The sequence below is a fragment of the Tachyglossus aculeatus genome, chromosome 17 (assembly GCF_015852505.1).
Source record: "Tachyglossus aculeatus isolate mTacAcu1 chromosome 17, mTacAcu1.pri, whole genome shotgun sequence".
NCBI classification, from domain to species: domain Eukaryota; kingdom Metazoa; phylum Chordata; class Mammalia; order Monotremata; family Tachyglossidae; genus Tachyglossus; species Tachyglossus aculeatus.
In genome coordinates, this window is record NC_052082.1 from 11,371,227 (window position 1) to 11,387,957 (window position 16,731).

Genomic DNA, 16,731 nt, shown 5'->3' on the forward strand with positions numbered 1-16,731 from the left:
TTATCGGAGAAAATGTAATAATGCCAATGAAACCCTGTGTAATTGTCATTGTAGCTTCAATCCCGTTGGGGACCGAGAAGTAATCAATCATGGGGAATCTAAGAACAGTGCTGATGAATGTAAGCTTTAATTTCTTCAGGTTTTCTTTCTGCATGGTTATGTTTTGCAATCTAAATAATAATAATAATGATGGCATTTGTTAAGCGCTTACTACGTGCAAAGCACTGTTTTAAGCACTGGGGGGGATACAAGGTGATCAGGTTGTCCCACGTGGGGCTCACAGTCTTAATCCTTATTTTACAGATGAGGGAACTGAGGCACAGAGAAGTGAAGTGACTTGCCCAAGGTCACACAGCTGACAATTGGCGGAGCCGGGATTGGAACCCGTGACCTCTGACTCCAAAGCCCAGGCTCTTTCCACTGAGCCACGCTGCTTCTACTCACAGAGGGTACAAATTTGAAGCCACTAGAGCAGAATTTGGACAACTCCTGGCAATGGGGCAGTGTGGCCTAATGGATAGAGCATGGGTCTGGGAGTAAGAAGGACCTCTGGCCTAATCCCGGCCCTGCTGCGTGACCTTGGGTAAGTCTCTTAACTTCTCTGTGTCTCTCCAAGTTCCTGAATCACCCTGTTTTTTTTTTTTAAGTGGCATTTGTTAAGCACTTATTAAATGCCAGGCAGCATCCTAAGCTTTAGGGTAGATACAAGCTAATCAGGTTGTACACAGTCCATGTCCCACGTGGGACTCACAGTTTTAATTCCCATTTTACAGATAGGGTAACTGAGGCACAGAGAAGTTAAGGGACTTGCCCAAGATCACAGAGCAAATAAAGTGGCAGAGCTGGGATTAGAACCCAATCCTCTGACTCTCAGGCCTGTGCTCTTTCCATTAGGCCACACTGCTTCTCCTGGCCTCCTTACTGGTCTCCCTGCCCCCAGCTATCTGTGCTTCAGTCCAAACTGTTGGATCATCTTGCAGGGTTCATTCAATCATATTTATTGAGCACTTATGGCATGCAAAGCACTGTACTATGCGCTTGGCAGAGTACATTATAGTAATGATAATGATGATGATGGCATTTATTAAGCACTTACTATGTGCAAAGCACTAAGTGCTGGGGAGGTTACACGGTGATCAGGTTGTCCCACGGGGGGCTCACAGTCTTCATCCCCACTTTACAGATGAGGTAACTGAGGCACAGAGAAGTTAAGTGACTTGCCTAAAGGCACACAGCTGACAATCGGCGGAGCTGGGATTTGAACCTATGACCTCTGTTTATAGTAATAAACAGACACATTCCCTGCCCACAGCGAACTTACAATTTAGAGGGGGAGAGAGACATTAATAGAAATTGATAAATTACAGATATGTGCCTAAGTGCTGTGGGGCTGTTCAGCATACATCTCTCCGCTTTTCCAAAACCTCCAATAGTTACCCATCACCTTAGCATTCATGCATTCATTCATTCATTCAATCGTATTTATTGAGCGCTTACTGTGTGCAGAGCACTGTACTAAGCGCTTGGGAAGTACAAGCATCAAGCTGAAACTCATTCCCATTGGCTTTAAGGCTCTCCACCAGCTCTGTCTTTCCTCTCATCTCTCTTCAACCCCCATTTCCCTGCTCGTACTCTTCCTTCTAAGCTCGCCTTTTAACTATATCTCACTCTCAGCTCTCCCTCCTGTTACCCTTGCACAAGCTATTTTCTACTACTACTACTAGTAATAATGATATTTATTAAGTACATGGCCTAGTAGAGAAGCATGGCCTAATGTACTCATTCATTCAATCGTATTTATTGAGCACTTACAGTGTGCAGAGCACTGAACTAAGCGCTTGGGAAGTCCAAGTCGGCAACATATAGAGATGGTCCCTACCCAACAGCGGGCTCACAGTCTAGAAGGGGGAGACAGACAACAAAACAAAACGTGTTAACAAAATAAAATAAATAGAATATGTACAAGTAAAATAAATAGAGTAATAAATCTGTACAAACATATATACATATATACAGGTGATGTGGGGAGGGGAAGGAGGTAAGGCAGGGGGATGGGAAAGGGGAGGAGGGGGAGAGGAAGGAGGGGGCTCAGTCTGGGAAGGCCTCCTGGGAGTCAGAAGGACCTGGATTCTAATCCTGACTCCGCCACTTGTCTGCTGTGTGACCTCGGGCATGACACTTCACTTCTCTGGGCTTCAGTTCCCTCATCTGTCAAATGGGAATTAAGACTGTGAGCCCCATGTAAGACAGGGACTATGTCCAATCAGATTAGCTTGAGAAGCAGCGTGGCTCAGTGGAAAGAGCCCGGGCTTTGGAGTCCGAGGTCATGGGTTCAAATCCCAGCTCTGCCAATTGCCAGCTGTGTGACTTTGGGCAAGTCACTTAACTTCTCTTTGCCTCAGTGACCTCATCTGTAAAATGGGGATTAAGTCCGTGAGCCCCCCCACCCCGGGGGACAACCTGATCACCTTGTAACCTCCCCAGCGCTTAGAACAGTGCTTTGCACATAGTAAGCGCTTAATAAATGCCATTATTATTATTACCTACCCTAGTGCTTAGAACAGTGTTTGACACATAGTAAGGGCTTAACAAATACCATCATCATTATTATTGAGAAGCAGCATGGCTTCGTGGGAAGAGCAGGGGCTTGGGAGTCAGAGGCCATGCATTCTGATCCCAGCTCCGCCACTTAGCCGTGTGACTTTGGGCAAGTCACTTAACTTCTCTGAGCCTCAGTTACCTCATCTGTAAAATGGGAATAAGACTGTGAGCCTCATGTGGGACAACCTCATTACCTTGTATTTATCCCAGCACTTAGAACAATGTTTGGCATATAGTAAGCGCTTAACAAATGGTATTGACCCCTGTCTACTTGTTTTATTTTGTCGTCTGTCTCCCCCTTCTAGACTATGAGCCCGTTGTTGGGTAGGGACCATCTCTCTGTATTGCTGATTTGTACTTCCCAAGTGCTTAATATAGTGATCTGCACACAGTAAGCGCTCAATAAATAAGATTGAATTAATGAACAAATACCATCATTAATTAATTAATCAATCATTATTATGAGCCAAACACTGTACTGAGAGCTGGGGAAGATACAAGACAATTGGACTGGACACAGTCCCTGTTCCACATTGAGTTCATGGTCTAAGTAGAAGGGAGTAGGATTAAATCCCCATGTCTTACATCTGAGGAAACTGAGGGTCAGAGAATTTAAGGTACTTGCCCAAGGTCACACATCAGGCCAGTGGTAGAACTGGAATTAGAACCCAGGTCTTCTCACTCCCAGACCTGTGCTTTTTCCACTGGGCCATATTGCTTCCCATCCTGAAACAGTGCTCTGCATTCATTCATTCAATCGTATTTATTGAGCGCTTACTGTGTGCAGAGCACTGTACTAAGAGCTTGGGAAGTACAAGTTGGCAACCTGTAGAGACAGTCCCTACTAAGCACTCAATAAATACTATTGATTGATGGATTCTGGTGTCCCTCTCCCCTCAAATCCACCAGACCCCAGCTATTCCCAACTTCAGAGCCCTTCTTAAAAAAAAAAAAATCCTATCTCTTCCAGGAACCCTTCCCTGATTAATTCACAACACTCCAGTGGCTTCGTTCCAGTATCCATCCCTAGCATGTGTGTATTTTATTCCGGTCTTCAGCCTTCACATACATATGCCTATTATTCTATTTCTGTAAATAAAAATGCTTTTGTATTTATGCATACATTCAGCTATATGTTCAGCTGTTGCATATTGATGTCTTTGTTCTACTTCCTGCTGTAGCCTCGCTCTTTCATCATCTGTGAATAATTTTTGAATGTTCCTTGAAGGGCGGGCAAGTGTGTCATTGTTATTTCGACTCTCCCAAGTGATTAGTACAGTGTTCTGTCCACAGACCATTGATTGATTAGCACAGTACATACTACTCAGGAGCTCAGAAAGTACCACTGACTGATTAGTTGACTAAGAAATATAAGCCTATTTAGCACTTAGTACAGTGTGCTATCCACAGCAAGTGCTCAGTAAATACCACTAATCAATTAGCATAACATTTACTACCCATTAGGAGCTCAAAAAATACCATTGACTGATCAGTTAGTTGATTGTGAAGCAAGAAGGAAACAGGAAGAAGGGAGCCTTGGTACCAGTTTTTTTTTTAAATGGTGTTTATAAAGCACATACGATGGACCAGGCAATGTATTAAGCACTGGGATAGACAATCCAGATGGACACAGTCCCTAGCCCACATAAGGCTCACCAGCCAATCCCCATTTTACAGATGAGGTAACTGAGGTCCAGAGAAGTTGAGTGTCTTACAGATGTGTAGCAGAGGTGGAATTTGAACCCAGGTCCTCTGACCCTTAGGCTTCTTTTCACCAGACCACACTGTGTCTCAGGCCTATTAAGCACTTAAAACCATGCTCCACAAACAGTAAATGCCCTATAAATACCACTGACTATTTTAGAGTCTCCTGCTCTGGCTCTGTGGCGGAAATAGCCCCCTAGATTTTCAAGATGGGGAGATTGAAAAAGGCTGTGAGCCGGAAACAAACAAGGCAGACTAGAGAGGGAATGCAGTGATGTTAACTCCTGCCCTGTTCCTGTCCCCATCTCCTCCCCACCTTGTTTTAGAGTAATCAGGCTAATTAATAACACTGCCCAACAGACGTAGCACCTGCCCTTCATGGAAGGAGCAGGTGGGGATTATTTTCATTTTCCACCTAGAAGAACTGCACCTGCAAAAGATGGCAGGATTATTTGACTTGAGCTCCTCACTTTTCACCATTCTGGAAGCTAATCCAGTCTCTGTGACAATCAAACTAACTCCACTCTCAGAGAAACCTAGGCCCAGAAATTTACCAAATGAGGAAACTCACTCCTAATGAGCCCTTCCCAGTGGGATGGCTAATTGGATTAAATATCAGGTATTTACCTCGTGGCTGCCACCTGGAATCCAGCCAATCCCAGGGGAAGATAGGGAAAGGAGGTGGGTTCTAGTTCATTGAGGGGAAGAAGAAGCCCCTCAGCCATTTTGAGTAGGAGAGGAAAGGTAACTTGAAGTGACAGGGTGAAGAAGAAAAGTTCTCCACACTGGGGTTCAGATATTAGGGTCCTAGAGGAGCGATGCTCTTATTCTGGAGCAAGGGAAATGTTTGTAGGAGTTAATCATCATCAATTGTATTTATTGAGCGCTTACAGTGTGCAGAGCACTGTACTAAGTTAATGGCAGATCTACTCTGGTATTCTAAAATTCTGAAGAAAGGATTTGGAAGGTGTAATAATAATAATAGTAATGGTATTTATTAAGCGCTTACTATGTGCAAAGTACTGTTCTAAGCGCTGAGGAGGTTACAAGATGATCAGGTTGTCCCATGGGGGGGCGGGGGGGGCTCACAGTCTTAATCCCCATTTTGCAGATGAGGTAACTGAGGCACAGAGAAGTGAAGTGACTTGCTCAAAGTCACACAGCTGATAGTTGGCGGAGCCAGAATTTGAACCCATGACCTCTGACTCCATAGCCCGAGCTCTTTCCACTGAGCCACGCTGCTTCTCTAAGATGAATTCTGGGGATTCCCCAGAAGAGGAGGATTGGTGTAGACCAGAAGAATATGCACACCATGATTCTCACTGGTAAGTAGAAATCGTTCTGCGGGGCAGGGGAAAAGTGCTTGAGGAAAGAGTAAGCCTTTTGGAGGAAAACTCCATTCTATTTGCTGTTCAATTAATCAAAAATGCTTTTAGTTAATTCATATAGAGTACAACTTTTGTGTCTGCCTGTGGTAGGAAGCTTGGTATAGTTCATTCAATCGTATTTACTGAGCACTTACTGTGTGCAGAGCACTGTACTAAATGCTTGGGAAGTACAAGTCGGTAACATAAGTTCTCTCAGGCACTCTTGACTGTGTGGAGGGTTGCCCTTTCAGCTTTCTGTGTTGATATTCTGGGGGGTTTGCAAACTAGCATTGTCCAGTTCACTTGTGTTATTTCATCTTCCTCAAAAACTCTGAAAATAATTCAGGGGAGTGGCCACTCTTTGTGGTAAACTGGATAGCTGTGGTTTTGATGATCTCTGTGGTTTGAAAAACCTTCAGATGGGAAACTTGCTTCAGATGCCACAGCACAAGGGTCGTTTCAGTGCCTTGATTAATAATAAATGGGAATGGAGCCGAGTATCAGAAGAAAGAGGCCATAATTAAGGCTGATGAGTTACAAATGTGTTAGGAGGAGAATCTTTTCCTAGAAAGAGTGAGGCACTTCAACTTGCTTTCTTAGGCCTTTTGGAAGGCTGTTGGTTCAGCCAAAGCACAAGAAGGTATCCAGATGACTTTTATGTGGTTGTCTTTCTGGAAAAGTCATCCAAATGGGCCCCAACAGTTTCTTCTTGGCTGGAGACTGGAGCTGCCTTGCTGGGTAGCCATAAATAATATCAGCCCATCTATACCTAGGGCTACTAAAGGAGGATATGGAATTAAGTCTGGTATTTATTAAGCGCTTAGTGTGTGCGCTAGGCTCAGTGGAAAGAGCACGGGCTTGGGAGTCAAAGGTCATGGGTTCTAATCCTGGCTCCGCCACATGTCTGCTGTGTGACCTTGGGCAAGTCACTTCTCTGGGCCTCAGTTACCTCATCTGTAAAATGGGGATTAAGACTGTGAGCCCCACGTGGGACAACCTGATCATCTTGTATCCCCCCAAGTGCTTAGAACAGTGCTTCACACATAGTAAGTACTTAACAAATGCCATTATTATTATTATACTGTACTAAGCACTGGAGTGGATACAAGCTAATCAGGTTGGACACAGTCCCAGTCACACACAGGTCTCACAGTCTCAATCCCTGTTTTACAGATGAGGTAACTGAAGCCCGGTGAAGTGATTTTTCCCAAGGTCACACAGCAGACAGGTAGCCAAGCCAGGATTAGAACCCATAACCTTATATCTCCCAGATCCATGCTTTATCCACTACGTCATGCTGCTTTTCACTCCATCTGAGATCCAGTTGATGATAATGATAATTGTGATACCGAGTGCTAAACTTCATGTTAAGCACTGGGGTAAGATTCACTATAACCAGGTTGGACACAGACCCTGTCCCATGTGGGGCTCACAGCCTAAGAAATAGGGGGACCATAGAATCCCCATTTTACAGATGAGGAAACTGAAGTTCAGAAGTGACTTTTTTTTTAATGGTGTTTGTTAAGCATTTATTATATGCCAGACACTGTACTAAGTGCTGGCTTAGATACACAATCTTAATCCTCATTTTACAGATGAGGGAACTGAGGCCCAGGCAAGTGAAATGACTCTCTCAAGGTCACTGAGCTGGCAAGTGACAGAGACAGAATTAGAATCCAGGTCTTCCGACTCTCGGTCCTGCACTCTTCCCACAGGGTGAATCTGTTTCTCAAGTAGGTGTTAAGATGTCTGGCTGCCTTAATAAGTAGATGGATTTGAACACTTAATAGTAATAATAATAATAATAATGTTGGTATTTAAGTGCTTACTATATCCCAAGCACTGTTCTAAGCTCTGGGGTAGATACAAGGTAATCAGGTTATCCCATGTGGGGCTCACAGTCTTCACCCCCATTTTACAGGTGAGGGAACTGAGGCCCAGAGAAGCAGTGTGGCTCAATGGAAAGAGCCCGGGTTTTGCAGTCAGAGCGCATGGGTTCAAATCCCGGCTCTGCCAATTGTCAGCTGTGTGACTTTGGGCAAGTCACTTAACTTCTTTGGGCCTCAGTTACCTCATCTGTAAAATGGGGATTAAGACTGTGAGCCCCACTTGGGACAACCTGATCACCTTGTAACCTCCCCAGTGCTTAGAACAGCGCTTTGTACATAGTAAGCGCTTAATAAATGCCATTATTATTATTATTATTATTATTATTGTTAAGTGACTTGCCCACGGTCACACAGCTGAGAAGTGGCAGAGCTGGGATTAGAATCCACAACCTCTGGCTCCCCAGCCCGGGGTTCTTTCCACAGAGCCACGCTGCTTCTCTTCGTGGGAAGAGCCCGGGCTTTGGAGTCAGAGGTCATGGGTTCAAACCCCGGCTCCGCCAATTGTCAGCTGTGTGAATTTGGGCAAGTCACTTAACTTCTCTGGACCTCAGTGCCCTCGTCTGTAAAATGGGGATTAAGACTGTGAGCCCCCCGTGAGACAACCTGATCACCTTGTAACCTCCCCAGCGCTTAGAACAGTGCTTTGCACATAGTAAGTGCTTAATAAATGCCATCATCATTATTATTGTTATTCACTTGGTTTCTCTGCACCATGTTGACATCTCCCAGAGCTTCAAGCATACCATCCTCCTCCTTTCTCAGGCCTGAGGGAAGTTCTTGGGGAAACCACTGATCTGAAGCAACTGTGCCCCACTTGGAGTTGAGGTTTGTGTCTGTGATTCTGGGAAAGGCTGGTGAGGGAGTCTTGTTGCATTTGTTACCTACAATGCCTGGCACAATTTTGTTTCTCCTTCTTCCCAAATCCACTGATCCAAGATAATCTTCCCATTTCCGATTGCTGTATGATAGGCTGACCTGTCTTTACCTGGCCCTTGATATGCCATATCATTTGAGGTTTTTCTTCCACTGCCAAATCTACCCACGCTTTTTATGATTACTTCATTTCAGCTCTTAATAGAGCAGCCATTTTGGTATCCCACGTTTGCCCATTCTCTTCGCATGCCTTGTCAAGGGGAGGTATGATGTGGCAAATGTTGTTTTGGTACTGATGGATTGATTTTGGCCTCCTGAGCTCAGTAAAGTGCATAGGTGGTGGCGCATGGCCTGCTCTAGAAGCCAAATGTGATAACTATGGTAGGTTCAAGGATCTCCAAGCCATTTTTTTTTTAATGGTATTTGTTAAGCTCTTACTATTTGCCAGTCACTGTACTAAGCACTGAGGTAGATAAAAAGCTAATCGGGTTGGACAGTCCCAGTCCCACATAAGGCTTGTAGTCTTTATTCCCATTTTACAGCTGAGGTAACTGAGTCACAGAATAATTTTTCCCATGGTCACACAGCAGACAAGCGGTGGAGCTGGGAATAGAACCCAGATCCTCTGACTCCCAAGCTGTGCCTTTACAACAGATCTGAGTTTGGGCTGAATTGGGATGCTATTGGTGTTGCATTCTGTCATTCTCCCCCAGAACTTGGTTCTGCTGTCTCCTTCTCTGTTTCCCTTTGCATCATTTGGCCATTTGCTCCCCGGTAACACAACTCAGTGACGGCATTCAACTTTGCGCACGCAGTAAGCGCTCAATAAACACGATTGAATGAATGAACTGTGTGTCACCAATGACGGTCCTTTGGTTGTGTTGTAAGGTTTGCTTGGTGCTGCTAGAAACACTTTAGAAATACAACATCGTGAGCTGGGTCCCATTTTTGCAGTCTTTGCTTATCTGTGATTAAAATGCAGTCTGGTTAACTTTCTACTGAAGTTTTTTTGGGGGGCAGTAGCTAGGTTTGATTAAAAACTACTGTTTATGAAATATCAAGGCCCCCACATCTGCCACAAATCAATTGTATATCTGAAGAACTGAGTTCACCCTGACTCAATTGTTGGATGTCATTGGCATTCAGGAGAGGGCTTTTATAGAAGCCCACCCTGAAGCAGATTGCATTCATCGGGAAGCAGTTAAAGAGAAAGATTTCTTCATCTCGTTTATTTATCCCCTAGCCAAAAGACCTACCATGTACACAGGCTAACAAAGCACAGAGAACACTGCGGGGGTTGTCCATTAGGTCTTCCTCCTGGAAATGTGATCGTAGATGACGGCTTGCAGGTAGAGGCCTGTTTGGATGGGAGTTCGAGTAGAATTATCCCCCGGGGAACCCTAAAACAAACAAATTGTATTGTCAAGCCATCTCCCCCATTTTAGCACAGGACCGAAGCCGGCCCTGGCAGTCCCTCACTGTTGGGTGAGGAGGGGAGTCCCTGTCGTTCTCCCCCTTGTCCCAGGCCTTAAACTCTGAAGAACTCTGTTCTGGGGTGACCGAAAGTCCTGCAGCCCATCGAGGGTGTGGTCAAGATTCAGGGCGAGGGGGAAACAGGCTCGGGTGGCTGAATGTGGGAGGCGCAGGCCGGGCCCTGAGCCAAAAAAAGATGAGGTTTTGACTGAAATGAAACATAGCCTGCCTGTTCCTCCAGGGAGTTTGGGGTGTGTTGCCAGGGTGTGTGTGCCTTGCAGTCTGTCCCCTGTGGAGAATTAGTCACGCAGACTGCTGATCTAACTCAGGTCGGATGTCGAAGGTTGTGGCGAATCAGCCTGTGCAGTTTGGTTTTCCGGGCAAATCCACCGGGTGAATGTTCAGGAAAATCTGTGGGTGTCACCTTGATGACTCCCTTTGACACTGATGCTAATCCCATGCCCTGTGGCCGGGCCTTCTGCAGCCTGGTGGGTGCTAACGAGGCCAGAGCAAAGTGAGAATTTCAATGTTTCCTGTCCACAGTGGGCGAGGTTTGACAGTCAGGGCAAGCCACTTAAAAAGTGCAGAAGTTTTGTACTTCAGATAGTAAAGCACATTGATAATAATAATGACATTTATTAAGCGCTTACTATGTGCAAAGCACTGTTCTAAGCACTGGGGAGGTTACAAGGTGATCAGGTTGTCCCACGGGGGGCTCACAGTCTTAATCCCCATTTTACAGATGAGCTAACTGAGGCACAGAGAAGTTAAGTGACTTGCCCAAAGTCACACAGCTGACAATTGGCAGAGCTGGGATTTGAACCCATGACATCTGACTCCAAAGCCCGGGCTCTTTCCACTGAACCACGCTGCTTCTCCTGCATTGGTAGTGTTTTTATTCCTGAATTCATTCAAATGTATTTTATTCAAACGTATTTATTGAGCTCTTACTGTGTGCAGAGCACTGTACTACTACTAATAATAATGATGGCATTTATTAAGTGCTTACTATGGGCAATGCACTGTTCTAAGCGCTGGGGAGGTTACAAAGTGATCAGGTTGTCCCATGGGAGGCTCACAGCCTTAATCCCCATTTTACAGATGAGGGAACTGAGGCACAGAGAAGTTAAGTGACTTGCCCAAAGTCACACAGCACTTGGGAGAGTACACTATAACAATAAGCAGACAGGTTCCCTGCCCACGATGAGCTTACAGTCCAGAGGATGAGCTTTCGGCGTCAGAAATCTGTTAGTTCTTTCTCCTTAGAGGGCTTTTATCTAGGGAATCCACTGGTGTTGGGGACCCCAGAGGCAGCAGGTCTTTTTGGGAAGTTTGGTACAGTTTTCAGGGTACCAGAAACATCTTCTCTAGCTGCCTGATTTGATGGGATAGGCTTTCCTTCCAAGGATGAGGGATGAGAACACTCAAGTATCATAGCCACCCTCAGAATTTGTTAAACTCCAATTTAGTGTGAGCCCCTTGTGGGCCAGGGACTGTGTTCATCCTGATTATCTCATATCTACCTCAGTGCTTAGAATCGCGAGAAGCAGCATGACTCAGTGGAAAGATCCCGGGCTTGGGAGTCAGAGGTCGTGGTATCTAATCCCGGCTCCGCCACTTGTCAGCTGTGTGACTTTGGGCAGGTCACTTAACTTCTCTGTGCTTCAATTCCCTCATCTGTAAAATGGGGATTAAAACTGTGAGCCTCACGTGGGACAACCCGATCATCTTGTATCCCCCCAGTGCTTAGAACAGTGCTTTGCACATAGTAAGTGCTTAACAAATACTATCATTATTAATAGTGCTTGGCACATAAGTGCTTAGCGCATACTTTTACTGCGTAGTGCATACTTTTATGGGGCAGTAATGATAATAGTAATAATGGCATTTTATTAAGCGCTTACTATGTGCAAAGCAGTGTTCTAAGCGCTGGGGAGGATACAAGGTGATCGGGTTGTCCCATGGGAGGCTCACAGTCTTAATCCCCATTTTCCAGATGAGGGAACTGAGGCCCAGAGAAGTGAAATGACTTGCCCAAAGTCACACAGCTGACAATGGGTGGAGCCGGGTTTTGAATCCATGACCTCTGACTCCAAAGCCCAGGCTTTTTCCATGGAGCCATGTGGCCTAGTGGAAAGAGCACAGGCCTGGGTTCTAAACCCAGCTCTGCCAGTTGCCCGCTGTGTGACCTTGGGCAAGTCACTTTACTTCTCTGTGCCTCAGTTTCACCATCTGTAAAATGGGGATTAGATATCTGCCTTCCTACTTATATTGTGAGCCCCATGTGGGATAGGGACTGTGTCTGACCTGAATAACTTGAACTACCCCAACACTTAGAACAGTCCCTAAGATAGTGAGCGCTTAACAAATGCCATAATTATGGATACACACGTATTCAACTGTACTCATTTGTTAGTTCATCCTGACAGATTGATAATTACTACCTACCTGTCTTCTTCCTCCCGTTCCACTGTTTGAAAATAGGGAAGCAGCGTGGCTCAGTGGAAAGAGCACGGGCTTTGGAGTCAGAGTTCATGGGTTCAAATCCTGGCTCCGCCAATTGTCAGCTGGGTGACTTTGGGCAAGTCACTTAACTTCTCTGTGCCTCAGTTACCTCATCTGGAAAATGGGGATTAAGACTGTGAGCCCCCTGTGGGACAACCTGATCACCCTGGAACCTCCCCAGCGCTTAGAACAGTGCTTTGCACATAGTAAGTGCTTAATAAATGCCATCATTATTATTATTATAAAATAAGTTTTCTTGTCTAATAATAATTGTGGAATTAAGCACTATTTGTCAAGCACTGTACTAAAGCCGGGAAAGATACAGGATAATTGTCTCATGGTCTAACGGGGAGGGAGAACAGTTATTTAATCCCTGTTTGAGGAAGCTGAGGCCCAGAATTTGTGACTTTCCTAAAGTTATACAAGTACCCAAGTGGTGGAGCCGGCATTAGAACCCAGCTCTTCTCTCACTTGTGTGACCTTTCCACCAGGCCACACTGCTTCTCTATCTCTGTTTCCCCTCTTCCCCTTTCCTTCCCTTCCACCTCCCCACCATTAGGGTGGAAAGTTGTTGAGGGCAGGAAGTGTGTGGTGTATGTCCCCAGGACTTAGTAGCTGTGCTCTTCAATAAGTCTTATCTTGTTTTATGCCACTGAGTAGTTTCCGACCCATAGCAATGCCATGAAACCATCGCTCTCAGAAGGCTCCTCTTTCCATCTGCAATCATTCTTAGAACTTAGCTTAGAACCCAGCGCTTAGATAGTGCTTTGCACATAGTAAGCACTCAATAAATGCCATCATCATTATTATTATTCTGGTAGTGGATCTCTAGTTTTCTCCGTGAAAATACGGAAGCAGTTTGCCATTGCTGCCTTCGTGCAGTAAACTCGAGTCTCTGCCCTCGACTCCCATGCCGCTGCTGCCCAGCATGGGTGAGTTTTGACTTGTAGCAGATTATCTGCCATTCACTAGCCACTGCCCATGCTAGGAATGGAAGGGGCAGGCCTCTGCTTGACTCTCCCTCCCTTAGCCGAGACTGGTAGAGGACTGGAAACTCTCCAGGTGCGACCCTGAGAGGGGAGGTGCTTCAATCAGTAGGGCTAGATATTTTCTATTGACTAACTCAAAGGTATTCTTGAATGCGCAAGGGACTTAGGTAGTTTCACGCTATAACAGTTGGGGTTTCCACCACAGGGGTCAACTGGATCCAGGAGACAAGCCTCTTTAGCATTCAGAGTGACGTGTAATTGTTGCAAAAGCAGAGATGCCTACTTTTAGGAACTGGTTGTCCCATCTGCCTCCAAGCCATCCATGTCCATTATTCCATCACGTCAATGCCAATCTCAGAAGGCAGTGACCTTTTGATTCGACTACATGATCAGCGCCAATAAAGGCACAGAGGATGGACAGTAGTATCAACCCACATTTATTCATTCATTCAATTGTACTTATTGAGCGCTTACTGTGTGCAGAGCACTGTACTAAGCACTTGGGAAGTACAAGTTGGCAACATATAGAGACGGTCCCTACCCAACAGTGGGCTCACAGTCTAGAAAGGGGAGACAGAGAACAAAACAAATAGAATAAATATGTACAAATAAAATAGTAATAAATACGTACAAACATATATACTGGTGCTGTGGGGAGGGAAGGAGGTAAGGCGGGGGGATGGGGAGGAGGGGGAGAGGAAGGAGGGGGCTCAGTTTGGGAAGGCCTCCTGGAGGAGGTGAGCTCTCAGTAGGGCTTTGAAGGGAGGAAGAGAGCTAGCTTGGCTTAATCATTGGAGCTGCAAGACCAGAAAGTTGGCAGAGGCTCAGCTCCGAATGCGACCCGTTTTGGCCCTGGAGAAACATTTCCAATCAATCAATCAATCAATCGTATTTATTGAGCGCTTACTATGTGCAGAGCACTGTACTAAGCGCTTGGGAAGTACAAATTGGCATCACACAGAGACAGTCCCTACCCAACAGTGGGCTCACAGTCTAAAAAGTGGGCTCACAGTCTAAAAAGTGGGCTCACAGTCTAAAATTTCCAAGCAATCTCTCCAAAGAGACCCCTGGAGTTACTGTGAGTGGGAGATCCCTGGAGTTACTGTGAGTGGTTTTGGTCACCTTTGAGCCAGTGCTTTGACAAGGGCTCTCTTGGACTGAGTTGGATGTATCAGTGCCCCTCCCAAACGAGGCTGGGGTTGCCAATAGCCATTTTGGGCCCATCTGGATGGGGCTTAAACCTGGAAGACTCCCAGGTCTAGGATGTATCTGGGCTCTGGTGGCTTCTGGTAAAGGACCTGTTGCCTCTTTTTTCCAGATGGATCTTTCCTTTTTCTCCCCCCCGCCCCCCGCAATGGGATACTACATCTGTCAGAAATCCTACGGTACAGCTTGCTCCTTTCGAGGACGTAGACCCAAGTGGAGGAAGTGAGCAGGCCTCACAGAGGGGTGGTTAAAGCAAAAATAGCAGCCTGCCTCCCTGAAGATTGTCAAACATTGATGGGAGTATTTACCAACAAAGCAAAATTGGGTCGTCAGCTAGTCTGTCAATCGGTTGTCAGTCACCAGCAGTGGTTGGAGCAGTCGCTGAAGACCGCCCAGGGTGCACTTGGCAGATGTTCGTGCAAGAACACACAAATATTCACACAACGTTCATACGAACCCAACTGCCAGAAACCTAGAAAAGGTCTGAGCACATATGTGCCCAGATGTGGAAGGGTCCCTGGAGTGCTTAGGCTCAGCCAGGGAAGTCTGACCCAGATTCCATCAGGAACTGTACCACGAGGCTTCTCTCACTCGATGAGGCGGTTGTTACACTGAGGGTTGGCAGGAGAATTCGGAGAACTTTCCAGCTATGTGTGAACTTTGCTTCATCGTCGGTCCCTTCCGGATAATAATAATAATAATGGCATTTTATTAAGTGCTTACTATGTGCAAAGCACTGTTCTAGGCCCTGGGGAGGTTACAAGGTGATCAGGTTGTCCCACGGGGGGCTCACAATCTTAATCCCCATTTTACAGATGAGGGAACTGAGGCTCAGAGAAGTTAAGTGACTTGCCCAAGGTCACACAGCTGACAATTGGCGGAGCTGGGATTTGAACCCATGACCTCTGACTCCAAAGCCCGTGCTCTTTCCACTAAGCCATGCTGCTTCTCAGATGTGATGTTGGGGAGGGATTTGGTTATTGCGTGCCAGGGCGCTGGTACAGCTGCTGTCGATCTTGCCACTTTATGGCATGCAAACACAAGTGGTTTCTTGGGTGCAGGTATTTCACGGTGCTGGGGGAGGTTAGGTACCCCAGCTCCAGTGGAGTCTTAGAAAGAGAACCCGTTAAACCTTAGGCTGCTGTGGATCGCTGAGCCCCGCATTCTCCACTTAAAATAGAAACTCATTATTTGGAGCAGATGTGAGGCAGCTGCAGGAAAGTTAAAACCGGTGGCTTGGAGTTCAATGCCACCAACTCACATTGCCGCTGGAATTCCTTTGCCAGAGCGCTCGGTTTACTTGTTTTAAAATGGTTATAATCTGCCTTCCTCTCTGCTCCAGTTCGAAAGGAAGGCTGTCGAAGCATCTCTCTCAAGAGTGGCCCTCTTTGGTAGTGAGCCGTTGCCATCTGTTTTGGAAGCCTAACTGAGCCCGCGGAGAGAGTTGGAAGAGCTTCCAAAAGAGATCCATGAAGGGATTAGGTCTGATGGACTTTCCTAGGGTCTCCCAGAAGGACATTTGGTTCCTGTCGGTGACCCAGAGGGAGCTACGAGAGTGAATTTCTTTTCCTCCGTATGCCCCAATGTCATCCATCATGGCTCTTGTATTGAGCTGCTGTCCTAGCAGCTCTTAGCTTTTCCATGTCCCTAAAGGATTATGAGGCAAAAATTGGAAACCTGGGGCATTTAGGAAGCAAAGGTGCCTGGGTCCCATGGAGGAGAAGGATGAGGTGGTGTGGTTTACCGAGAGGGAGATTCAAAAAGGAGCAGGAGGGGAAAGCCACCGAAGGGATGGAAGTTGAAGAATAAGAAGAGAGGATGGGAAACCTGGGCACAGGGTAAGAGGCTCAGAAAGGACCCAAGCCAGGAGCAACAATAATGATAATAATGATGGCATTTATTAAGTGCTTACTATGTGCAAAGCACTGTTCTAAGCGCTGGGGAGGTTACAAGCTGATCACGTTGTCCCACGGGGGGCTCACAGTCCTCATCCCCATTTTACAGATGAGGTAACTGAGGCCCAGAGAAGTCAAGTGACTTGCCCAAAGTCACACAGCTGATAATTGGCAGAGCCAGGATTTGAATCCATGACTTCTGACTCCACAGCCCGTGCTCTTTCCACTG

General features: G+C 46.1%; 1 protein-coding gene and 1 non-coding gene across 2 annotated transcripts in view; both read right to left on the reverse strand.

Moving 5' to 3' along the window:
* Positions 1–9,635: 9,635 nt before the first annotated feature.
* CFAP299 (cilia and flagella associated protein 299) overlaps positions 9,636–16,731 on the reverse strand; it is a 167,479-nt gene continuing 160,383 nt past the window's right edge. Inside the window, exon 6 of the mRNA XM_038759583.1 lies at positions 9,636–9,834. Within this exon, the coding sequence (XP_038615511.1) occupies positions 9,739–9,834 (96 nt within the window). The 3' untranslated portion in view covers positions 9,636–9,738. The remainder of the gene's footprint in view (positions 9,835–16,731) is intronic.
* Positions 13,355–13,492, reverse strand: LOC119939769. Its single transcript, XR_005454732.1, has one exon. It is a non-coding gene; the product is annotated as a small nucleolar RNA SNORA7 (small nucleolar RNA).